Source organism: Bos taurus, chromosome 29, assembly GCF_002263795.3.
Source record: "Bos taurus isolate L1 Dominette 01449 registration number 42190680 breed Hereford chromosome 29, ARS-UCD2.0, whole genome shotgun sequence".
Classification (NCBI taxonomy): Eukaryota; Metazoa; Chordata; class Mammalia; order Artiodactyla; family Bovidae; genus Bos; species Bos taurus.
The window spans coordinates 26,556,659-26,584,011 of NC_037356.1; the positions used below are offsets into that span (position 1 = coordinate 26,556,659).

A 27,353-nucleotide genomic window follows, 5' to 3' on the forward strand; every position below is an offset into this window, starting at 1 on the left:
TTCACTTTTAGTTACTATGGTCATTTCAGAACTTCATTGCTAACTTCAGTTGGAGATAGTCTGAAAATAGTAAAGGTTGCAATCAGTTTGGTTTGTCTTAATACATTTCCCTCAGGATTAATTTTCAAACTTAAGGGAAAAATGGAATTCTTTAGAGTGTTTAACTATAATAATAAGGCAGAAAATAATTGGGATTTTAAAAGAAAGTTTTAGGTATTTTTGTTCCTTCTTCTAAAATGGACATCAACTTTAAGAATATGACCTGAGTTTAACAGACTGAATAAAATAATTTCCTATTTATATACCAAATACCAAATATGGGATTCACTTCTTAGGTTCCAGTACATTAGTATAGAGATAACTTTAGCCTCTTCAGAAAAATTCCCATTCCAATATTTTAAAATTAAAACATATGCATTCCAGGCATAGAAAATGTAGAACAGTAGAGTGTTTAAAAATGTCACCTAAAGCATCACTCAAATTAATCAGCATTGATTATTTGGAATATTTTCGTTCAAACTTTAAAAAATTTTCATGTGTGAGATAACTATGAATGAATAAAAGAGTTTTGAAACTTTCTATTCTAACTATTTAGTTTCATATTTACTCATATGCTTTTTCTAGTGAAAGTGTAAGCACCTTCCTCTTTCCATTTGAACACAGCCCCTCCTCCAGGCTTCCACTGTATAAACTAAATGGGATGTAAGTCTTCTTAAAGTAAGGAAGACCGTCCTGGACATTTTTAAATGCATGAGTGAAATTAGATACTGCTACATGAATTCAATTATTACTAGGATGTCAAAACCATAAATAGGAAAAAAAAAAAACTGTCACCATAAATAAAGAGCCTCTTGATGAGGGTGAAAGAGGAGAGTGAAAAAGCTGGCTTAAAACTCAACATTCAAAAAGCAAAGATCATGAACTCCGGTCCTATCACTTTATGGCAAATAGACGGGGAAGAAGTGGAAACAGTGGCAGTATTTTATTTTCTTGGGCTCCAAAATCATTGTGGATGGTGTCTGCAGCCAGCAAATTAAAAGACGTTAGCTCCTTGGAAGAAAAGGTATGACAGACCTAGACAGTGTATTACAAAGCAGAGACATTACTTTGCCGACAAAGGTCCATGTAGTCAAAGCTATTGTTTTTTTCAGTAGTCATATATGGATGTGAGAGTTGGACCATAAAGAAAGCTGAGAGCCAAAAAATTGATGCTTTTGAACTGTGGTGTTTGGGAAGACTCTTGAGAGTCCCTTGGTCTGCAAGGAGATCAAACCAGTAAATCCTAAAGGAAATCTACCCTGTATATTCATTGGAAGGACTGAAGCTGAAGCTGAAGCTCCAATATTTTGGCAACCTGATGTGAAGAGCTGACTCACTGGAAAAGACCCTGATGCTGGGAAAGATTGAGGGCAGGAGGAGAAGGGGGTGACAGAGGATGAGATGGTTGGATGGTATCACTGACTCAATGGACATGAGTTTGAGCAAACTCTGAGAGATGGTGAAGGACAGGGAAGCCTGGTGTGCTGCAGTCCATGGGGACATAAAGAGTTGGACATGACTTAGCGACTGAACAACAACAACAACAACAACTAAATAATTTCAACTCAGGCTTTTAGTGTACAGGATAGAAGCTTGTGTTTCGAGAACTGATCTCTAAGAAATTTGGGGTAATTGTCTAACAGCTTTCTTAGACAAATGAAATGTTGAAAATATGGAGGGAAACACAGAAATAAAAGACATTTAAAAATGATTGATTTTATAACTGGCAAGGCCTTAGATAACTTAATATTTCCAATTATCACAAAATTGCATGAGAAAATCTAGTAAATGGGAGCTGTTTAGTAAATTTGTAATGAATTCCACTGGATCTCTTTGGGTATAGAGTGCAAGCAAAATATAATAGGATTTAAAAAGTGGGCAGCTCCAAAGCAGAAATAAAAATCTAAATAAGAGTTGAGGAAGAAGTAATAAAAATAGGGCTTTTCTTTTTTTTTTTTAATTTCCTTTATTTATTTATTTAATATAAATTTATTTATTTTAATTGGAGGTTAATTACTTTACAATATTGTATTGGTTTTGCCAATCATCAACATGAATCTGCCACGGGTATACATGTGTTTCCCATCCTGAACCCCCCTCCCACTTCCCTCCCCGTACCATCCCTCTGGGTCATCCCAGTGCACCAGCCCCAAGCATCCTGTATCCTGCATCGAACCTGGACTGGTGATTCATTTCATATATGATATTACACATGTTTCAATGCCATTCTCCCAAATCATCCCACCTTTGCCCTCTCCCACAGAGTCCCAAAGACTGTTCTATATATCTGTGTCTCTTTTGCTGTCTTGCATACAGGATTATCGTTACCATCTTTCTAAATTCCATATATATGCATTAGTATACAGTATTGGTGTTTTTCTTCCTGGCTTATTTCACTCTGTATAATAGGCTCCAGTTTCATCCACCTCATTAGAACTGGTTCAAATGTATTCTTTTTAATGGCTGAGTAATACTCCATTGTGTATAGGTACCACAGCTTTCTTATCCATTCATCTGCTGATGGACATCTAGGTTGTTTCCATGTCCTGGCTATTATAAACAGTGCTGCGATGAACATTGGGTACATGTGTCTCTTTCAATTCTGGTTTCCTTGGTGTGTATGCCCAGTAGTGGGATTGCTGGGTCATAATTGTCACCCTGCTTATTTAACTTCTATGCAGAGTACATCATGAGAAACGCTGGGCTGGAAGAAGCACAAGCTGGAATCAAGATTGCCGGAAGAAATATCAATAACCTCAGATATGCAGATGACACCACCCTTATGGCAGAAAGTGAAGAGACTAAAAGTCTCTTCATGAAAGTGAAAGAGGAGAGTGAAAAAGTTGGCTTAAAGCTCAACATTCAGAAAATGTTGGTGATGGATAGGGAGGCCTGGCGTGCTGCGATTCATGGGGTTACAGAGTCGGACATGACTGAGCAACTGAACTGAACTGAACTTAAGGCAGTTCTATTTCCAGTTTTTTAAGGAATCTCCATACTGTTCTCCATAGTGGCTGTACTAGTTTGCATTCTCACCAACAGTGTAAGAGGGTTCCCTTTTCTCCACACCCTCTCCAGCATTTATTGCTTGTAGACTTTTGGATAGCAGCCATTCTGACTGGCGTGAAATGGTACCTCATTGTGGTTTTTATTTTCATTTCTTTGATAATGAGTGATGTTGGGCTTTTCTGATGACAGAGTATTCAGTATAGCACAAATTTATCTGCAGTTCCTTATTAGATCTATTATCTTTTCATACCAGATGGGTTAAAAGTGTTCTGGTAACTGGTGTTCTCAGGGACCTTTGGCATCAAACTCATAAGCAGATAATGACTCTGCTCACTTCTGTTTACATGCTCTGCATGAACAGTTCCTAAATGGATTCTTTAAGTCAGGGATTTAATAACATAGGTATTATTGATAACTGAGAGAATAAAACTAATTTTATGGGTAAACAAAACCCAGTTTTATATTCCTTTTATTGAGGTATGCAAAGACATAATTATTATAATCTGCATATTATGATGCCTTAATGGCCTATAGCCAATGGTCTGTGATGACCTATATGGAAATAGAATTTAAAAAAGAGTGGATACGTATATATCTGACTTCTCTTGTGGCTCAGTGGTAAAGAATCCTCCTGCCAATGCAGGAGAGGAGGGTTTGATTCCTGGGTCTGGTAGATCCCCTGGAGGAGGGCATGGAAACCCACTCCAGTATTCTTGCCTGGAAAATCCCATGGACAAGGGATCCTGGCGGGCTACAGTCTGTGGGGCTGTAAAGAGTTGGACACGACTGAGTGACTAAACAACAACAATATGTACACGTATAATGAAGTCATTTTGCTGTACACCTGAAACTAACACATTGTAAATCAACTCTACTCCAATAAAAATGAAAAAAAGACTGCCAGGCACACATCTATAGTTGAAAAATTGGGTTTATTATTCACTGCCTACCACACAATTGCACTCATCTCACACGCTAGTAAAGTAATGCTCAAAATTCTCCAAGCCAGGGCTTAAGCAATATGTGAACCGTGAACTTCCTGATGTTCAAGCTGGTTTTAGAAAAGGCAGAGGAACCAGAGATCAAATTGCCAACATATGCTGGATCATGGAAAAAGCAAGAGAGTTCCAGAAAAACATGTATTTCTGCATTATTGACTATGCCAAAACCTTTGACTGTGTGGATCACAATAAACTGTGGAAAATTCTGAAAGAGATGGGAATACCAGACCACCTGATCTGCCTCTTGAGAAATTTGTATGCAGGTCAGGAAGCAGCAGTTAGAACTGGACATGGAACAACAGACTGGTTCCAAATAGGAAAAGGAGTTCGTCAAGGCTGTATATTGTCACCCTGTTTATTTAACTTATATGCAGAGTACATCATGAGAAATGCTGGACTGGAAGAAACACAAACTGGAATCCAGATTGCTGGGAGAAATATCAATAACCTCAGATATGCAGATGACACCACCCTCATGGCAGAAAGTGAAGAGGACCTAAAAAGCCTCTTGATGAAAGTGAAAGTGGAGAGTGAAAAAGTTGGCTTAAAGAACTCAAAAGCCTCTTAATGAAAGGGAAAGTGGAGAGTGAAAAAGTTGGCTTAAAGAACTCAAAAGCCTCTTGATAAAAGTGCAAGTGGAGAGTGAAAAAGTTGGCTTAAAGCTCAACATTCAGAAAACGAAGATCATGGCATCCAGTCCCACCACTTCATGGGAAATAGATGGGCAAACAGTGGAAACAGTGTCAGACTTTATTTTTCTGGGCTCCAAAATCATTACAGATGGTGACTGCAGCCATGAAATTAAAAAACGCTTATTCCTTGGAAGGAAAGTTATAACCAACCTAGATAGCATATTGAAAAGCAGAGACATTACTTTGCCAACAAAGGTTCGTCTAGTCAAGGCTATGGTTTTTCCTGTGGTCATGTATGGATGTAAGAGTTGGACTGTGAAGAAGGCTGAGCGCCAAAGAATTGATGCTTTTGAACTGTGGTGTTGGAGAAGACCCTTGAGAGTCCCTTGGACTGCAAGGAGATCCAACCAGTCCATTCTGAAGGAGATCAGCCCTGGGATTTCTTTGGAAGGAATGATGCTAAAGCTGAAACTCCAGTACTTTGGCCACCTCATGCGAAGAGTTGACTCATTGGAAAAGACTCTGATGCTGGGAGGGATTGGGGGCAGGAGGAGAAGGGGACGACAGAGGATGAGATGGCTGGATGGCATCACTGACTCGATGGACATGAGTCTGGGTGAACTCCAGGAGTTGGTGATGGACAGGGAGGCCTGGCGTGCTGCGATTCATGGGGTTGCAAAGAGTCGGACACGACTGAGCGACTGATCTGATCTGATCTGATCTGATGAGAAAGAACTCACACTTTGGAGAATGTGGAATATCTCAGTGAAACAATGAACCTAAGGAAATGGGGGCTTGTTCTGGATTGGGTGTTATCAGAAAGATGTGGCAATTCTAGGATTGGGTAGCTCAGTAAATCTTTTCTGCAGTGAGGGTAGACAGAGTGAGATGTAATTGGTATGTAAAAGATGTAATTGGTAAAGAGGTAGCGGTCATTCCATTTGGCAACAAAGGAGGAGGTTTAGTATTTTGTGTTGTACAGTGACCTTGTGTAAAATAGATATTTTGTCAACTTTTGTCCAACAAGTGAAAAGCATGATGATATGTAAGCATTGTTATCAGTTTGCAGTTCACTGAGACCTATTTGTGAACGTCAGATGAGTTCTGGGTCAGGTAATGATTTTTTTCTTAAATGTTATTATTCATATAATCCTCCTGACAGTGGCAGTGTGAGGCTCCCTTCTCTAGGACAAATCTGCTTTGATTCATAAGATTACATTTATTTGTTGAGCCCCTTTGGGGTTCTTATCTTCTAAGATACTCAGCAACAGGGTCAGAACTTCCACCATCTCAGGGCTGATGAAAGCTTCCTTTTTCTATCTCAACAATCTCTCCATGTGAAATCAATGTTACTTTTATGAAAATCATCTCATTTTGTAGCCACAAGTGCCTGGTAAGATAAACAGAGCAGAAGTTCTTGGCTCTATTTTACAGATGAGCAAGTGGCAGCTTAAAGAAGTAACTTACTGAAGTCCATTGAAAAAAAAAAAAGTATTGTGTTAAAAAAAAAAAAGAAATTAGTGCCTGAACAAATGTTAGACATCAGCTCTTAGAACTCAGAGTCTGGAATGTTTCTGCCTTTCTACATTAATTTATGCAAAATACTTCAAGGACTAGGGGGTGGGTTCTAGTCCTGTGTGGGACTCAATTATGTGGCTCTGGGGAAATCACTTGGCCTCAGTTTTCATCTATGTAATTGATGCGCTAGGGGAAAAAGCCCCCCCAAATAGCAACTCTGTGAATTCTTTAAACTTTAACTCTGATTTTTATTTGATATATTTCTTTTCTCCTTATTTCCTTCCTTAAACCCAAATCTATTCAAACTAGCTGAAATATATAATTAACTGAAAATCACTCAACTTATTTTGATCATACAATTCAAGAATAAAAAAATAGGGATTTCCCTGGTGGTCCAGTGGCTGAGACTCCCTTGCTCCCATTGGAGGGGGTCCAGGTTCATCTCTGTTCAGGGAACTAGATCCCACATGTCACAACTAAAACCTGGCACAACCAAATATATTGTTGATAAAGACCCTAAAGCTATTTGGCCTTGTAAGTCATGTTTCTTCCAGCATATGCTTCTACCACACAATAAATGGAAGATAAACACACACATTTGTATACCCTGTGGGCAATTCAAAACTGACCCCATAATTCTTGGCACGTGTTTTGTATATTTAGACATAGAAAGAACCTTAACTTTTCAGAATTGTATTTGTTTGATTCCTTCTCAATGCTGTATGATGCACTATTTTCTTGCTCTGATTTTCTTGGAAAGCTTCACAGTCCAGGGGCTACTTGTCCAAACCTGCTGTATCTTCCTCTCCAAAAAGTCAAACTATCTATGCTTAGAATCCTTCATTTGTGGAAAACATGCAAGTTGCTTATTTGTGCATCTTGTTTCATATTTGATCATCTCTAACTCTTAGAAATTCTTTATTAACTTGAGGTAAAACCTTTTTCCCCAGGAACTTTCATCAGTTGGTCTCAGTACTGTATAATTAGTGTTATTCAGATGAAGTCATTCTCCTCAAAAGGCCTTCGTTTCTATTTTTAGGTTTTAGGTAAGAGCCGTGATTTTTGTTGTTTAGTCGCTAGGTTGGAGAAGGAAATGGCAACCCACTCCAGTGTTCTTGCCTGGAGAATCCCAGGGACGGGGGAGCCTGGTTGGCTGCCGTCTCTGGGGTCGCACAGAGTTGGACATGACTGAAGCGACTTAGCAGCAGCAGCAGCAGTCGCTAGATTGTGTCTGACTCTTTGCGACCCCATGGACTGTAGCCCACCAGACTCCTCTGTCCAAGGGAGTTCTCAGGCAAGAATACTGGAGTGGGTTGCAATTTCCTTCTCCAGGGGATCTTCCTGATCCAGGAATCAAACCCTCATCTCCTGCAGTGCAGGTGGATTCTTTGCCTCTGAGCCATGAGGGGTAGCTGTGATACTACTTAACATACACTGAGTTCCTGGTCATTATATGCTAAGTGCTTGAAAAATTTAGGTACTATTAAAAAAGAATGTGAGAAGGGAGTGGCAGGGGATGAGATGGTTAGATAGCATCACTTGACTCAATAGACATGAACTTGAGCAAACTCTGGGAGACAGTGGAGGACAGAGGAGCCTGTGTGCTGCAATCCTTGGGTTTGCAAGGAGTTGGACCTGACTGAACAACAACAACAGCAACAGCAACAAAACGAAAAGTGTATCGCCTACTTAGACACAAAATTTTCTTGCTGATTTTTAGGTTGGCAGTGTTTGTTTCCACATCATCTTTTGTTTTGATCTATTAATTTCTGATAGGTGACTATTAAATCATCCCTATAATTGATGTTGAATGTGTCATATTTTTCTTGCATTTTGTCAGTAGCTGTTTTAATCTGTTTCAAGGTTTTGCTATTTTATACATGTATGTTTGGCAACCTTTTGAAGTAGGGAGTAGATATTGTGATTTACATTTTGCACATGTAAAACTTGAAATTTATAGAATTTAAAGGGGAGGGAGGCAGGAGGGGGGTTCAGGATTGGGAACATGTGTACACCCGTGGCAGATTCATGTTGGTGTATGGCAAAACCAATACAATATTGTAAAGTAATTAGCCTCTAGTTAAAATAAATAAATTAAAAAAATAATTTTCTTGTCACATAGCTAGTGTATGACAAAGCCAGATTCAGTTCCAGTTCTATCTGATCCAAAGATGCATTCTTTAGTAAAAGTCACAATCTGGATTCTTATTCCCACTTTTGTAGAGAGGGAAAAGAGGTCAGAGAGGCCCTAGTTATGGTCTAAATTATATGTTACGTAAGCCTGGATCAAGACTCACTTCCCTAGTTTAGTTAATGCAAAAATGTTACTCTCATTGCTATGTCCCGTATTTAGGAATGTTGTTCTTACTGTTGTAGCCTCGTGTTCTGGGAAACAAACTCACTCAGATGGACCATGCAGATAGTGGAGTGCAGTTTATTACACCAGTGGGCCCAAGGCAGAGTCTCCTCTTAGCCAAGGACCCCGACCAGTTTTTGTGAAAACCTTATATACCATAAGTGTAAGTGCCCAAACCCACCTCCCCAAATTCCCTGAAACTAGTCTGAACAAAGGAAAAGAAAGATACAATCAAAGTTAAGCCATGATTCATATGCCTCATACCTCATACCTCAATAAGCATAATAGAATGTATGATTCTATTTGGTTACACAGATAATCAGGGTATTCTTTTAGGCAATGGAGAGTCTCTTCCTTCCTGGGGCCTGGTTTTCCAGTTGGTAGGTCATTTCCATAGATACTGGGTATATAGCTCAAAGTCCACAGTCTAGCCCAAGATGGAGTCCTGCTTTCAAGCTGGAGCCTGCTTTGTCTGTTTCCTCTTTCATTACTATTTTGAATAATTGAGTAACTGGAATATTTTAGATTCAGAAAAGTCTTAGCATTGGAAGGGATATTTAGGATGAGGTAGTTCTACCAAAGCAACCTCTGGTGGCTCAGACGATAAAGAATCTACCTGCAATGCAGGAGACCTGGGTTCGATCCCGATCAAGAAGATGCCCTGGAGAAGGGAATGGCTACCCACTTCAGTTCTTACCCGGAGAACTCCATGGACCGGGGAGCCTGGTGGGCTGTAGTCTACGGGGTTACAAAAAGTTGGACATGACTGAGCACACACACACAGTTCTACCAAGGGCTAAATATAAACATTCTTTTCAACTATTTTTCTAGCCTGAGACCTACTGTGGATTGCCTATTACATCTTTGTTAAACTCTGTCACAAAATCCATCATTACTTTGACTTGAAATCTGCTTACCAGTTGTTTTCATGTGTTTATTCTGAAACTCCGAATCCTTTATAAGATAAATGGAACTTTGAACATTTTTTTTCTTGCATCTAAGATGTGATGTGTCCTTTTCTCTATGAAAATAGGCCATGAATAAGCTGTGATATTTGAAAGTCTTGCTTGCTCCTAAGAATTTAATTGAGAATGACTCTTGGGAATATGAGGTAAAAGAGGTTAATTACTATTATGATAATCAAAGACTTTTAACCCTGAAAATTAATCACAACTACAAATTTAGTTGGAGATGCCAAATACACATGTTGAGGCCTCTAGGGGAATTACACCATGTTTTTGCTTTATTCAGTTAATAAAAGTTTGGTGGCCTGCTTTAGAGTTTCAGAGAAACTGAAACACAAAACTTTTGAGGGAGTCCCCTAGTGGCTTAGTGGTTAGGATTCCAAATTTTCACTGCCATGGCCTGGATTCTGTCCCTTGTTGGGGAACTGAGATCCCACAAGCCACACAGAGATGTTAAAAAAAATTTTTTTTTTAAACTTTCTATTTTGTATTGGGGTAACTGCAACCATGAAATTAAAAGACGCTTACTCCTTGGAAGGAAAGTTATGACCAACCTAGATAGCATATTCAAAAGTAGAGACATTACTTTGCCAACAAAGGTCCGTCTAGTCAAGGCTATGGTTTTTCTTGTGGTCATGTATGGATGTGAGAGTTGGACTGTGAAGAAGGCTGAGCGCTGAAGAATTGATGCTTTTGAACTGTGGTGTTGGAGAAGGCTCTTGAGAGTTCCTTGGACTGCAAGGAGATCCAACCAGTCCATTCTGAAGGAGATCAGCCCTGGGATTTCTTTGGAGGGAATGATGCTGAAGGTGAAACTCCAGTACTTTGGCCACCTCATGTGAAGAGTTGACTCATTGGAAAAGACTCTGATGCTGGGAGGGATTGAGGGCAGGAGAAGAAGGGGACAACAGAGGATGAGGTAACTGGATGGCATCACTGACTCGATGGACGTGAGTCTGAGTGAACTCTGGAGATGGTGATGGACAGGGAGGCCTGGCGTGCTGTGATTCATGGGGTCGCAAAGAGTCGGACACGACTTGAGTGACTGAACTGAACTGAACTGAATCCCAATTAACAATGTTGTGACGGTTTTAAGTGAACAGGGAAAGGCCTCAGCCATACATATACATGTATCCATTCTACCCCAAACTCCCCTCCCATCCAGGCTGTCACATAACTGTTGAGCAGAGTTCTTTGTGCTATACAGGAGGTCCTTGTTGGTCATCCACTTTAAATACAGCTGTGTATACATGTCCATCCCCAAATCCCTAACTGTTCCTTCCCCTCATCCTTCCCCTTGGCAACCATAAGTTCGCTCTCTAAGTCTGTGAGTCTCTTTCTGTTTGGTAAGTTCATTTGCATCATTTCTTTTTAGATTCTACTTAAAAGGAATGACATATGTATTTCTCCATCTCTGTCTGGCTTACTTCACTTAGTATGACTATCTCTGGGTCCATCCATGTTGCTGCAAATGGCATTATTTCATTCTCTTTAAAGGTTGAGTAATTTATGATGTTCTCAAATAGTTGACAAAATTATGCCAGATTTTCCTTTCCCAGGAATGGCGCAATAATGGTATTTCCAATGCTCTGAAAATGATAAGTGTGCCCTTCTTTCTCTGTTAAAATAGAAGAAAACTTTTTTGTTCTTGCCAAGACCTGTAAAGGGTGACTTTGTCTTCATTTATTATTTTCGACTATACACACATATTCAGTCATGTCTAATTCTTTGTGACCTCATGGACTGTACAGCCTTACAGGTTTTCCTGTTCATGGAATACTCCAGGCAAGGATGCTTGAGTGTGTTATCATTTCCTACCCCAGGGGATCTTCCCAACCCAGAGATTGAACATGTGTCTCTTGCATCGCCTGCATTAACAGGCTGATTCTTTACCACTGAGCCACCTGTGAAGCATAATTGTGTATACTTCATCCTTAAATTAGCCTAAAAATCCTTAGGTTGTGACTTGGAGTAAGTTTAGGTGCCATTAAGTGAGCACAGGCATTTTCTAGATTGATCAAATGTAATTTCTAAAAGTGGGTAGAAACCCTCCAAAGAGGCCAGGCTTGGAATAGAGAGGTGCCATGCAGCATTACTCTCAGCCAGTGGACCCTTACATGTGTTTTTTTTTTTTTGTATTGTATCTCTTGTATACTCCATTTAGCTCACATCAAAAGCTTCGTTTCTGGGACTCATCCATTTTCCTCTGTCAAAGCCTAGACACTTTGACATTTCTACCTATTAAAAGTCAGAAATTGTTGGATTAGTTTAAAAAAATGCAACTACATTTTAATTACTGGAGACACATCTAAAATAGAAATTGTGATTGAAAAATAAAGGGAAAGAAAAGGGATACACAAGACAACAAAGACCAACTTTGGTAGATTGCATTATTGTTCTCAGCCATTTTGTACCCCTTTTCTTTATAAGATGATTACATGTCTCCACTTACACATCCCATTCTCACACTGGCTTTGTGACATGCTTTAGACAATGGCAGCTGAATGGACCTGCAGTGCTCAAGGCTTGAGCTAAAGTTTGAGCTATTGCTCTGTTCCCTCTGTCACAGATTGGCATGTCCCAGGTAGGGGCTGCTGCTTTCTCCTGAATCCAGAATAAGGACATATGTGGGGCAGAGACAAAGCACATAGGGAGCCAGGAACATGCAGTGTGGTCGAGCAACACGTCTGCTTTCTTTCTTTGTCTCTCTTTTGGCTGCACTGTGAGGCATGTGGGATCTTACTCCCCAGATGAAAATGGAACCCATGCCCCTGAAATTGGAAGCTTGGAGCCTTAACCACTGGACCACCAGAGAAGTCTCTAAATCTTATTTTTTGTTAGCCAATGAAATCTGGGGGGTTGTTTATTAATGTATCATAACATAATCAAATTGACTCCTATGCTATTGAAAAGCAACTGCCAACTTAGAGGCCAAGCCCCCCAAAAAAATTCGTCAAAAAATGAAATAGAGATATTAATATTTTCAAATAAAAAGTAACCTGAATGTGTTTATTGTCAGCACATCTACATAAAAGAACTACAGATTATTATTAACATCAAAGAATAGAAATTTAGATATGCAGAAAGAAATTAAGAACAACATAGAAATTAAATATATGAGCAATGTGAATTAATTTAGACTTTACAAAATAATTATAGTGGTTTCATAAAATTTTAAATATATTTATAATAAAAACTCATCATAATAATGTGAAATGAAATTAAAGACATACATATGTCAATATGTGATGATATTACATGTAAATATATTTGATTTTCTAATTAAAAATCTAAATTTTCAGATTGGATACAAATCCCAACTATACACAGCTACAAGAGACCTTAAATATGAGGCACAGGCTTGTTGAAATTGAAAGAACTGAAAAAGATATATAATGCAAACTCTAAGAAAAAAAGCAAGTGTAGCTATATTAATGTTAAACTAGATGTTATGACAAGAAGTTACTAGAGCTATACTGGAATATTCTGAAATATAAGAATTCTAAATCTGTACCTACCAAAACTATGACATCAGAATATACAAAGCAAATGCTGACGGTGCTTGTAGGAGAAACAGACAAATTCATATTTGTAGATGGAAGTTTAATAATACTTAAGAGATAAGATGGCTTCTTAAGCAATAGAAAGCAGACAAAACAAATAGTAACAATAAATAAGATTTGAATAATACAATTAGTAGTTTGATTCAACTAATATACAGGGTATTTCAACCAAGAGTGACAAGATAAAGAGGAGCTTTACGTAATGATAAAGGGGTCAAACCTAAAGAGTACACAACAATTGTTATTGTGTATGTGCCTATCTACAACAGCAGAGTGTCAAAATATGTGAGGCAGAAACCAATATGACTGCAAGGAGATATAGACAAGTTGACTATTATAGTTGAAGAATTAAAAAACCCTCTATGAGAAATGAAGAAATCCAACAAGCCAGGAAAAAGCATATAGTTGAACTCAATAGCAGCACTAATCAACCAGGTATAATTTACATCTACAGACTATTTCAACCCCAAACAGAAAAATACACATTCTTCTGAGGCTCACATAGAACTTTCTTCAAGATAGACTACATTCTGGACCATAAAACACACCTTAGCAAGTTTAAATGATCAGAAATTCTACATGTTTTCCCCATACAGTGCATTATGAATTATACAGTGTATATGAGTTTATTAGTGAAAACCATAAACTTTTTCATTATGTTTAATTCAAAACATTTTCTAAGGAAGAAATTAAAGGCATCTGGTTTACAGCCTAGAAAGAAAAAAACAGCTCAAATAAAGTTGTAAAATATTGCATATGTACTGGTCACACAGGAAAAAGCAGGATGTTTAGATAAGTCTGTAAAGGTATAATCTCCTAATCTAGATATTCTAAGTTTTATCCTTTGATCACCAGAGACCAAATACTGGGACTGTATTAGTTTTTCCTTTGGTCAGTCTTCTTCATTAAATTGCATTTTGATTTAATATTGGCCTTTTATAAGCCAATTATTAAAATTAAAGTTCTTCCTCATTTATTACAAAGTTGTTGTAATGATTTTTACCATACTGTTCAATGTTTCCTGTGCAGATTTCTATTAAAATATCTCTTTTGAGTAAAATAAATAAGAGGAAAGACTTTGTCATACTAAAAGAATTGAGTGTGTTTTTGTTTCTGATATAACTATACAGTATTTCAAGATTTTGTTTTATTTTTGCTTAGATTCAGGGAACTGAATTTCTAAAGGATAGAAATTGAGTTTAAATCACAGGAATGATATTAAATTTTAAGTTGAAAATATTTGCTACTTCTTACTTTTATACTTATTTTACCTTTTATTAGTCTTGTGTGTAAATATATTTAGTAACCTGAATGTATATAATATCATATATATATATATATATATATATATATATATATATATACACACACACAATCTTTGTTGTTCAGTCACTAAGTTGTGACCGACTCTTTTCAACCCCATGAACTGCAGCACACCAGGCTTCCCTGTCCTTCACAATCTCCCAGAGGTTGCTCAGTCTCATGTCCATTGAATTGGTGATGCCATCCAACCATCTCATTCTCTGTCATCCCCTTTTCCTCCTGCCTTCAATCTTTGCCAGCATCAGGGTCTTTTCCAACGAGTTGGCTCTTTGCATCAGATGGCCAAAGGACTGGAGCTTCATCTTCACCATCAGTCCTTCCAATGAATATTCAGGACTGATTTTCTTTAGGATTGATCTCCTTGCTGTCCAAAGGACTCTACTCAAGAGTCTTCTCCAACACCACAGTTCAAAAGCATCAGTTCTTTGGCATTCAGCCTTCTTTACAGTCCCGGACAGTATCCTGTGGGGTCACTGCTCTTTTCTCCTGGGTCCTGGTGCACAAGGTTCTGTTGTGCCCTCCAAGAGTCTATTTCCCAGTTCTGTTTAAGTTCTAGCAGCTCTATGGTGGGGTTAATGGTGACCTCCTCCAAAAGAGCTCATGCCATACCCAAATCTGCTGCTCCCAGAGCCCCTGTCCCTGCAGCAGACCACCGCCGACCTGTACCTCCACAGGAGATGCTCAAACACAGTCTGTACCAGTCTTTGTGGGGTCCCTGGGTCCTGGTGCACACAAGGCTTATTTGAGCCCTCTGAGCATCTCTGGCTGGAATGGGGCTTGATTCTAAACGCGAATTCCCCCCTCCTACCATCTTGCAGGGGCTTCTCCTTTGCCCTTGGAAGTGGGGTATCTCCTCACAGCTGCTCCAGCGCCTACTGTCTTACTGGGGTTTCTTTGACCTTGGACGTGAGGTATCTCTTCTTGACCGCTCCAGTGCTGTGCAGCTGCTGAAGAATTGATGCTTTTGAACTGTGGTGTTGGAGAAGACTCTTGAGAGTTCCTTGGACTGCAAGGAGATCCAACCAGTCCATCCTAAAGGAAATCAGTCCTGAATATTCACTGGAAGGACCGATGTTAAAGCTGAAACTCCAATACTCTGGCCACCTGATGCAAAGAACTGACTCATTTGAAAAGACCCTGATGCTGGGAAAGATTGAAGGTGGGAGGAGAAGGGGATGACAGAGGATGAGATGGTTGAATGGCATCACTGACTCAATGGACATGAGTTTGAGTAAACTCTGGGAGCTGGTGATGGACAGGGAGGCCTGGCGTGCTGCGATTCATGGGGTTGCAAAGAATCGGACATGACTGAGCGACTGAACTGAACTTCTTTATGGTCCAACTCTCACATCCATACATGACTACTGGAAAAACCACTTTAACTCCTTTCAAATTATTTTTAAAGACTCAGGACATAAATACAAGCAAGCACATATGATTATGTGATGATTAATACATAAATAAATCTTAATATGGGTGGTATGGGGGGTACATGTAAACATACAGCTGATTCACTTTGTGCAGCTGAAATCAATACAATATGGTAAAACAACTATACCCCAATAAATTTTTAAAAAACATTTTCATTATGAAGATATTTTTCTTCTTAAGAGTTTCATCAATGAGTTTTTTACTTCCTTGTTCCTCAGACTATATATCAGGGGATTCAACATGGGAATCACATTGGTATATAATACTGAGGACACTTTCTCCTGGGTGAGTGAACTGCTAGAAGCAGGTTTGAGATACATGGACATGAGAGATCCATAAAATACAAGGACAGCTGTCAAGTGGGAGCTGCAGGTGCTGAAGGCTTTGGACCGACCTTCTTTAGAATGGATGTGGAAGATGCTGGAGAGGATAAAAGCATATGAAGTGATGATGGTCATGCTGGTGGCTACCATGTTAAATCCTCCAATGACAAAAATCAAAAGCTCATCAATATAAGTGCTGGAACAGGAGAGTTTAATGAGAGGAACGATGTCACAGAAATAATGTTTAATGATGTTTGATTTGCAGAAAGTCAACCTTAACATAAAGCCACCATGCATCATAGCATCAGTAAAACCTACTGAGAAGACAGCAGCCACCAGCAGAGAACAGACCCTGGGGGACATGATGACATTGTAGAACAGGGGGCTGCAGATGGCGACATAGCGGTCATAGGCCATTGCTGCCAGCATGTAGCACTCAGAAATGATGAAAATACAGAAGAAAAACAGCTGGGTCATACATCCAGAATAGGATATAGCTTTATCTCTGCATAAAAACCCTGCCAGCATTTTGGGGGTAATGACAGAAGAATAGCAGAAATCTATAAAAGACAAACTACTAAGGAAATAGTACATGGGCTTGTGGAGTTGAGAACTCAACCTGATTATCAAGATCATGCCGAGGTTTCCCACTGCCGTGACTACATAAATCCCGAAGAAGAGGCAGAAGAGAGGCAGCTGAAGCTCTGGTTGGTCAGTTAATCCTGCAAAAAGAAACTCAGTCACTGTGGATTGATTTCTTACACCCATTCTCCCCTGAGAACTCTGTGGAGATAAGGAGAAAGAGTCAAATTAGACAGGCAGTCCCAGTTCCTCTCCAGTTCTTTACAATTCAGATATTCTCTCTGTGAAAACACTGAACCCCGGTTTTCTTACCCTTTGGCACTAAGCCTGTGCTTTTACTGATGGTAGGGACCCATCAAAAGTCAGGTCCCAGATAAAACAGAGTAAGTATCCTCTCCCTGTAGATTTTGTGTGCTCAGTAGCTTCAGTTGTGTATGACCCCATGTGACCCCATGGACCGTAGCCTCCCATGCTCCTCTGTCCGTGTGATTTTGCCAACAAGAATACTGGAGTGGGTTGCCATGCTCTCCTCCAGGGGATTGTCCTGACCCAAGGATCAAACCTGCATCTCCTGCATTGCAGGCGGGTTCTATACCTGCTGAATCACTGCGGAAGCCCCCATAGATTTTAGGAACCATATATAAATTTTCACATCCTCTTTACTGTCTCAAATTCTTTTAGCAAAGTATAAAACCCTTAACTTCAGCATTAAAAATAAGTCTAATGCTAAAGAACATTGGAGAGTTTTTCTAAAGCAAATCAGTTGAAAAGGCACATAAAGAAGACCTATGTGCTTAGAAAATACTTCTGCTAATAACATAGTGGCCTAGGGCTGAAACTGCCTCCAGGATTTCCTATAGAGAAGGTATTTATTGTTAAAATTAATTATAATGTCCACATCAAGGTTTTCAAGGGTGTTTAAGAGTATTAATTCCAGGGTGTACATGAAATAAGTATGTTAGGATCATACTGGTTTCAGACATGCAGAATTACATAAAGTTAAACACGTTTTGTAACTAAGACTATTTCAGATTCTCCAAGACAGCTCTACAACAAACAATTTTTTCCAAACTAAATTGATGATAGAATCCCCCTGGCACTTTAAAACAATCATGTTGTAGCTCCAGTGTGGCTCAGAACATGTTTCAGGAAACTGTATTTTCATTTCTGCTATTTTATTGTAATCTAATCACAAGCTGATTTCCAGGTAGAAAGCATATTCTTCTAATACCTCAGTAAAGCTCGATGATGGTGGAATGGCAGCACTCCCACAAATATTTCTGCCTTGTGAACCTCTGTCAATCCTCTGAGCTAAGCCTACCTATATCACCAAGGCTACTGAGCAAGACAATGCACTTCTGCTAGTGCTGCCACTTGGGGATTTCAGTTTTCGTTGGAGGCTTTTAAGTAGTGGTTCCTGTCTTTCACTCACACTTCCCCTGCTACTGCTGCTGCTAAGTCATTTCAGTCGTGTCCGACTCTGTGCGACCCCATAGACAGCAGCCCACCAGGCTCCCCCGTCCCTGGGATTCTCCAGGCAAGAACATTGGAGTGGGTTGCCATTTCCTTCTCCAATGCATGAAAGTGAAAAGTGAAAGTGAAGTCACTCAGTCGTGTCTGACTCTTAGCGACCCCATGGACTGCAGCCTACCAGGCTCCTCCATCCATGGGATTTTCCAGGCAAGAGTACTGGAGTGGGGTGCCATAGCCTTCTCCACACACTTCCCCTAGAAGGAGGCAAAGAGGGCACTCGACTTGCAGATGCCTGTCCTGGGGTCAACAAAGTCCATATCTCTGAAAAATCAGACCAGTTTCCTTTTGGTGTTGGGCTGGTCACAGTCTGCAGTCTTCTATCTACCTAGAAGTTATACATGGCAATGCTCAGACATCTGGTCTATCATCTTCTCAACCTGCCACAGATCTACTTTTCCGCCTTGCTCTTTCTTCCCTACTGGCTCTTAAAGAAACTCTTGTGCCTCTTACCTCCATCCATTCCTGCCATATTAGGACAGAGCACACTTCCTTTGGTCACATGCATCCCCAAGTCTGTTTAAAACAAAGGAGCTTCCCAACACTGAACAGCTGTCCTCTGAGCAAGGTGGCCAGATTTTACAGAACACATGACTTTTGCATCTGCTCTTCTTTTCCTGTCCTGAGGGATGGAGACAGGGGAACCACGTGCAGAAGAGAGATTGTCCAGTTGCCCTGAGTCTGTTGCTAAAACACCCGTGAGTCCTCCTTTCCCTTCAACTCTTGCCAACTAACACACAGGTGTAGTCTAGTCCTAGAATCCACACAGAGAAATAGAAAAGGAATGTTAAAGAAGAGCCAATACTCAGCTTTTTGCCTATAAGGTCTTTTCAAGCATGCCTTCAGAATGCCCTGAATGTCACAAACTCACTAACCTCTCTCCTCATGTGTCTAATTCTCCCACATGCCCTCTGATTTTTACTGGGCTCTCGATCACAGTGAAATGTCTGCCATTCTGCCCACGTTCCTTGTTCTGTTCCAGGGCTCTGCACCTGTATTCCTTCCACTCAAGCCAGCTCACTTCTCTGTCCTGTCTTTGCTCTTTCCCAAACATTTCTGTGCTGTGGGTCCTTATTACTCAACATGGAACATCACTAACACCACTGGGGATTTGTTGCACCATCTCAGGTCCTAAGCCATACCAGCTGAGTCGGGATCTGCATTTTAGCAAGATCCGCACGTGATGCGTGTGCACATGAAAGTTGGAGAGGTGCTATTCTAGGTTTCTGTCTCCTAGAACTGGAATCATTTCTCTTTGTTCATAATTTCTCCCCAGAACCTCTCTCTGCTTCTTTTCTGTGCCAGAAAGCATTATAGGATCATTTAAAGCCCATTCTTGAAAACATCCTCTCAAGAAGGGCCTTTTGAATGGAGGATAGAGCTGCACCATTTTACATTTTGGTGTTTTTCCACCTTTACATAGTCTCAGAGATTCCATGGGAGTATAATACGCATTCCAATGGCTTATTACAACACACAGAATTGCAATGTTTTGTTTATAGGAAGAATTTTTATACAGATTACATCTTAATCCACATAAAAATGAATAATGCTAACCAGTATTGACTTTATTTAACCATTACTAAGCAGTAGATTCTACTAGGCCTGGGTTAAAGTTTTTTATGTTGTATGTTTGACCTCCCTTGAAATGATCTACTACACTGACTCAGCTGATTCAGGCCTTATGTAAATTTTGGATTCAAAAGCGATTTAACAATTTATCTTTTTTTTCAGTTTAGCAACTCAAAAGGTAAGTTTATAAACATTTCCATGTACCATACAGTGCTATTAAAACTATGACAATTGTTAACTTGATCAGCATTGCTTGATAGAAAGATAATGCAGTCACAAGGGTGATTTATTAATATAATGTCCTAGAAGCCCCCCCTTTTATTTTTTACAAAGCAAAAGCAAATAGCTAAAGTCAATTTACTACTATATTTAATTTAGTATATACAAAAAATTACACTTAATGTAATGATATAAAAATTCTTATGAGGTATTTTATATTTTTTTGTATAAATCTTTGAAATTTATAATGTGGCTCAGATGCTAAGGAATCTGCCTGCAATGCAGCAGACCTGGGTTTGATTTCCTGAGTTGGCAAGATCCGCTGGAGATGGGAATGGCAACTCACTCCAGCATTCTTGCCTGGAGAATTCTATGGACAGAGGAGCCTGGTAGGCTACAGTCCATAGGGTCGCAAAGTCCATGAGTGACTAACACTGATTGACTTAACAATACACTTCAAATCACACTACATTTCAAATGCTCAGTGGCCACATGCAGCTAGAGGCTATAGCATTGGACAGCTCAGGTCTAGAACATAATTTAAAAAATTGAATTTGATTTTCAAAAATTGCTTCCTTTAAATCTAGAATATAATTAAAAAAATTGGATTTGATTTTCAAAAATTCCTTCCTTTAAAGAAGGAAACCATTAACACAGAGTGGCAGAAAGAACACTGAATCATGAGTCAAATACATTTTGTTTCAATACTAACTCTAACACAGTGTAACGTTTGACTCAGCAGAGAATCACTGAGTTTTATGTTTTAGTCTATAAAAAATAATAAATACTTATAAAGATGGCCATGCAAATTAAATAAGACATTTTTTGCATTGTCTATTGTGTGTAAAAATATTTCTAGTATTGTAATTCCTACTTTAGAGGCTGATGATTCCATAGGTTAATTCACTAGGCTACTCAGATAAGGAATCTGAGTCTGAGATAGGTGTCCACAGGCTCTTCTCTCCCTTCCTGTGTCTTGGTGGCCTGAACCTCCAGCTTTTGGGAAAATCAGGAGGTAATTTAAAACCTGTTTATTTTAATACCTATACAACATGAGCATTGTAATTGTGAAACTCACCTTCCTCCTTGTTCTTATCACTTTAAGAATAAAAATGAGTCAGTTGTACCTTTTCATCTTGGCATGAAGCAGAAGCAGATCTAAGTGAGTGTGACTTCTGTTCTCAGTTCAATTATTTTATGCCTAGAGATATAAAAAACAAGCATCCCCCAAGGGATTCTGATCTCTGGAGTTTAGTGGCTGGTATATTTGTAAGAATATATCCTATCATATTCTTTTTACATAAGAAAACCTAGCCGTGTAATATCACATTTCCAGAACATTGTAATTAGTGTAGCTCAAAATCAGAAATATATTTACAGCACGTAATGAAGAAATAGAATGTATGAGGAAAGGAATGTAATACTCTCATAAGAAGTATTTTAAACTGTAGTGATAGATTTCCAGTCATATTTTTTAAAGTCATGGATAAAATTTTAATTTAAAAGGTATGTATAGAACAGTCTTTTGGACTCTGTGGGAGAGGGAGAGGGTGGGATGATTTGGGAGAATGGCATTGAAATATGTATAATATCATATATGAAACGAGTCGCCAGTCCAGGTTCGATGCATGATACTGGATGCTTGGGGCTGGTGCACTGGGATGACCCAGAGGGATGGTGTGGGGAGGGAGGAGGAAGGAGGGTTCAGGATGGGGAACACATGTATACCTGTGGCAGATTCATTTTGGTATATGGCAAAACCAATACAATATTGTAAAGTTAAATAAAATAAAATTAAAAAAATAATAATTCAAATATTACATAAATTAGTGGCTACAGGACTGGAAAAGGTCAGTTTTCATTCCAATCCCAAAGAAAGGCAATGCCAAAGAATGCTCAAACAACCACACAATTGCACTCATCTCACACGCTAGTAAAGTAATGCTCAAAATTCTCCAAGCCAGGTTTCAGCAATATGTGAACCGTGAACTTCCTGATGTTCAAACTGGTTTTAGAAAAGGCAGAGGAACCAGAGATCAAATTGCTAACATCTACTGGATCATGGAGAAAGCAAGAGAGTTCCAGAAAAACATGTATTTCTGCTTTATTGACTATGCCAAAACCTTTGACTGTGTGGATCACAATAAACTGTGGAAAATTCTGAAAGAGATGGGAGACCAGACCACCTGATCTGCCTCTTGAGAAATTTGTATGCAGGTCAGGAAGCAACAGTTAGAACTGGACATGGAACAACAGACTGGTTCCAAATAGGAATAGGAGTACCTCAAGGCTGTATATTGTCACCCTGCTTATTTAACTTATATGCAGAGTACATCATGAGAAATGCTGGGCTGGAAGAAACACAAGCTGGAATCAAGATTGCCGGGAGAAATATCAATCACCTCAGACATGCAGATGACACCACCCTTATGGCAGAAAGTGAAGAGGAACTCAAAAGCCTCTTGATGAAAGTGAAAGTGGAGAGTGAAAAAGTTGGCTTAAAGCTCAACATTCAGAAAACGAAGGTCATGGCATCCGGTCCCATCACTTCATGGGAAATAGATGGGCAAACAGTGGAAACAGTGTCAGACTTTATTTTTCTGGGCTCCAAAATCACTGCAGATGGTGACTGCAGCCATGGAATTAAAAGACATTTACTCCTTGGAAGGAAAGTTATGTCCAACCTAGATAGCATATTCAAAAGCAGAGACATTACTTTGCCAACAAAGGTTCATCTAGTCAAGGCTATGGTTTTTCCTGTGGTCATGTATGGATGTGAGAGTTGGACTGTGAAGAAGGCTGAGCGCTGAAGAATTGATGCTTTTGAACTGTGGTGTTGGAGAAGACTCTTGAGAGTCCCTTGGACTGCAAGGAGATCCAACCAGTCCATTCTGAAGGAGATCAGCCCTGGGATTTCTTTGGAAGGAATGATGCTAAAGCTGAAACTCCAGTACTTTGGCCACTTCATGAGAAGAGTTGACTCATTGGAAAAGACTCTGATGCTGGGAGGGATTGGGGGCAGGAGGAGAAGGGGACGACAGAGGATGAGATGGCTGGATGGCATCACTGACTCGATGGACGTGAGTCTGAGTGAACTCCGGGAGTTGGTGATGGACAGGGAGGCCTGGCGTGTTGTGATTCATGGGGTCGCAAAGAGTCGGACACGACTGAGCGACTGATCTGATCTGATCTGATTCCTACTCCAAGATATTTGAAGCTACTTTTTTTTTTCTTAAAATTCTTTTATTGAAATATAGTGGGCTTACAGTACTGTATTAGGTTCAAGTGTACTGTAGTTATTTAGTTCTTATATGTATATACAAATATATTCTTTTTCAGATTCTTTTCAATTGTAAGTTATTTCATAATATCGAATATAGTTCCTTGTGCTATACAGTAGTTCCTTGTTGTTTATATGTAGTAGGGAGTGAAGTGAAGTTGTCAGTCGTGTCCGACTCTTTGCGACCCTATGGACTGTAGCCTACCACGCTCCTCCATCCATGGGATTTCCCAGGCAAGAATACTGGAGTGGGTTGCCATTTCCTTCTTCAGAGGATCGTCCCAAGCCAGGGATCAAACCTGGGTCTCCTGCATTGTAGGCAGACGCTTTACAATCTAAGCCACCAGGGAAGTCATATGTAGTAGTAGGTATCTGTTAATCTCAAACTTTTAATTTTTCCCTTCCTCTCCTTTGGTAACCATAAGCTGTTTTCTATGTCTGTTTTGTAAATAGGTTGACTTGTATAATATTTTTTAGATTCAAGGTATAAATCATATTATATGATACTTATCTTTCTCTATCTGACTTACTTCACTTTGATTGATAATCTCTAGGTCCATTCATGTTGCTGCAAATGGCATTATTTCATTTTTTATGGCTGAGTAATGTTCCATCGTATATGTGTTCCACTACTTTCTCCATTCATCTGTTAATGGACATTTAGGTTGCTTCCGTGTCTTGGCTACTGTAAATAGTGCCGCTATAAATATTGAGGTGTATGTATCTTTTTGAAGTATGATTTTCTCTGAATATATGTTCAGGAGTGGGACTGCTGGGTCATATTGTAACTCTATTTTTAGTGATTTTAGGGAACCTTCATACTGTTCTCGATAGTGGCTGTACCAATTTACATTCCGACCAACAGTGTAAAAGGTAGAATTTCTATTCTTAATAAATAGTTCACAAATAAGATAAACAAAACTACAAAAATGATAATGCATGGAACATCTGGGAAAAGAATAAAGAAACACCACTATCAATATGAATGTCATGGAAGAATTTTTAAGACAAAAAAATAACTATCTTCAATAATTTTAAAAGTGCATGTTAAAATCAGACTTTTAGAAAATTCAATTGAAAATGATGCAAAGATTGATAATTATTGTTGGCAAAAATATGGTGAGATTGAACATCTCACATACATCAATTGGAATAAATTTTCTGAAAATAAATAACATAATAAATATAAACAATAAGTATATAACATATATATAACAAACATTTAATAAAATGTTCATATGAGAATATGTGTCTCACATATATAAATTGTAATAAATTTTTTGAAAATAAACATATAACAAGCATTCAGTAAAATTTTCATATCTGAGAGTTCTAAAACATCTACAAATTTGAGGATTTTATGAAGTATATACTTTGCCTTATTGATATGCATAAAATATTGTCCAATACACAGATGACCTCAAAAATCTTTAACAAAGACAATGATACAAAAAGCAATTGGTTGGGAACAATAAAGTCAGATTGAGGAGCAGCAGGTTTGTGGTAGTTGGCTGAACTCTTACTTTCTCAGTGAACACTCACATTGGTTTATTTTATGCATTTAAATCTTTGATCTGTATGGTAATTAATAAACATTATAAAATAGGGTAGGAGAAAGATAGGAAAACAGATAACTGGAGACAAATAATTGCAAATTTAATTTTTGAATTATGGTGCCATGATATGGTAATGCAGAAAAATCTTTCAAGCCAGAAGGGAAAGCAGTTCATTTATCCCACAGGGATGGTTTACTCAAGCCATTGCCCCTCCATGCTCTGGTTCTTGGTGTGGTCTCCAGTGACATTTGACTTTGGAGAGCACCGGGCAGGTTTGCCTGCCCCATACCTGGAATTTGCCTCCTGTTGTGCCAATAATCCCTCTGCACTAAAATTAGCCAAGTTCCATTCCCCAAAGCCCTTTCAAAGGCTCAGCAGAATCTTTACACTCAAATATTTTCCCCCATATTTATAAATCTATATTTGCTATTGGTATATCTTAAATGGGAAGCTGCAGGTAAGTGAACCACTGCTATTTCACGTGTTCTTTGGCTTTTTCTCATCCATTTGGAGATGTAGATCCTGAAATTTCCATTGAAAGGATATGATGTAGAGCACGGTCTAGTCTGTGCTACTAATGAACTTTGAGAATTTAGCAAGTCATTTTTGTTCTCTGAGACTCAACTCTGCTGGAGTGACTTTGCATTAAAGTCTAAGACCATTTTTCATGCTGTGGTCACTCTACTTTTAGGATGAGAAATAAGATTTAAAATTAGACTATTTCCTTTTTTTTGGTAGGTTTTATTATTTTTTAGTTGGAATATAATTGCTTTACAATGTTGTATTAGTTTCTACTGTATAACAAAGTGAATCAGCTATATGAATACATATATTCCCTCCTTCTTGGAGGTTCACTTAAATGGAGTGAGTAAACAAGAGGTTTAAATACCTATAATTCCACTGACCAAAGAGAATTCACAAATTTTAAATGTTTACTTAAATAGGGTGTTCAAATGGCACAGCTAAGCAGTACTAATGCCTTTTTGATTTCCTTACTCCCCTGCTTGTAAACTCTATCTAAAACAGGAACTTCTTAACCTGACATTTACCTAAAGCTGAAGTTATGATCTGAGTCCTCTGTCTACTTTTCCTACATTATCGCTTACCACTATTTCTATTTCAAGAAAGACATTCTGACTCTATTCAGACATTCCCTCTACTGTTGCATCTCTGTGTATTTTTTATTTCTTTCTTTTTTGTGTGGTTTTCCATTTACCATCTTTGTATTTGACAACATTATATAAATCTTTAGACTAGATTTTTGTTTTAAAAATATTTATTTATTTTGGCTGCACCGGGTCTTAGTTGCAGCATGGGAACCCTTAGTTGTGGCAAGTGGGATCTACTTCCCTGATCAGGGGTCCCCTGCATTGGGCGCAAGGAGTCTTAGCCACTGGACCCCAGAGGAAGTCCTAGAGTAGATTTTCCAAAATTATTTCTCTAGTTAGCTTCTTACAAAAATATAAAAAGCCAAACAAAAACAGTTACACAGTTATTATACAAAATGTATTCTATAAAAATATGGAACGCTTCATGAATTTGCATGTCATCCTTGTGCAGGGCCCATGCTAATCTTCTCTGTATCGTTTCAATTTTAGTATATGTGCTGCCAAAGCGAGCACTCTGTATTTTCTTAATGTTTCTTCCTTCAGAAATGCAGCATTTCTATCCTTCCCTGTTTCTGAGTTAAGAATACTTTCTAAATTTCAAGATACAGCTACTATTTATTTACATTCAAGATACTGTTATCTAGTACTCTTCTAGGCATTAGGCTAAAAGCTTTCTTTTTTTTTTTTTTTTTTCTAATTTTATTTTATTTTTAAACTTTACATAATTGTATTAGTTTTGCCAAATATCAAAATGAATCCACCACAGGTATACATGTGTTCCCCATCCTGAACCCTTCTCCCTCCTCCCTCCCCATACCATCCCTCTGGGTCATCCCAGTGCACTAGCCCCAAGCATCCAGTATCGTGCATCGAACCTGGACTGGCAACTCGTTTCTTACATGATATTTTACATGTTTCAATGCCATTCTCCCAAATCTTCCCACCCTCTCCCTCTCCCACAGAGTCCATAAGACTGTTCTATACATCAGTGTCTCTTTTGCTGTCTCGTACTCCGGGTTATTGTTACCATCTTTCTAAATTCCATATATATGCGTTAGTATACTGTATTTATGTTTTTCCTTCTGGCTTACTTCACTCTGTATAAAATGAAACTAGACCACTTTCTAACACCACACACAAAAATAAACTCAAAATGGATTAAAGATCTAAACGTAAGACCAGAAACTATAAAACTCCTAGAGGAGAACATAGGCAAAACACTCTCCGACATACATCACAGCAGGATTCTCTATGACCCACCTCCCAGAATATTGGAAATAGAAGCAAAAATAAACAAATGGGACCTAATTAACCTTAAAAGCTTCTTCACATCAAAGGAAACTAT

At 38.8% G+C, this 27,353-nt stretch overlaps 1 protein-coding gene and 1 non-coding gene across 2 annotated transcripts; both read right to left on the reverse strand.

Annotated features, from left to right (window-relative positions):
• Positions 1-15,992: 15,992 nt before the first annotated feature.
• OR8D4 (olfactory receptor family 8 subfamily D member 4) lies at positions 15,993-16,928 on the reverse strand. The gene has a single exon (NM_001389895.1). The coding sequence runs from the start codon at positions 16,926-16,928 to the stop codon at positions 15,993-15,995; it is 936 nt and encodes a 311-aa protein (NP_001376824.1).
• A 9,486-nt stretch (positions 16,929-26,414) lies between these two features.
• Positions 26,415-26,521, reverse strand: LOC112444939 (U6 spliceosomal RNA). The gene has a single exon (XR_003033347.1). It is a non-coding gene; the product is annotated as a U6 spliceosomal RNA (small nuclear RNA).
• Positions 26,522-27,353: the final 832 nt, after the last annotated feature.

What these genes read in the sequence shown, in the direction of transcription:
- OR8D4 (NM_001389895.1), bottom strand. Translation starts at nt 16,928, where the DNA reads ATGGGTGTAAGAAATCAATCCACAGTGACTGAGTTTCTTTTTGCAGGA.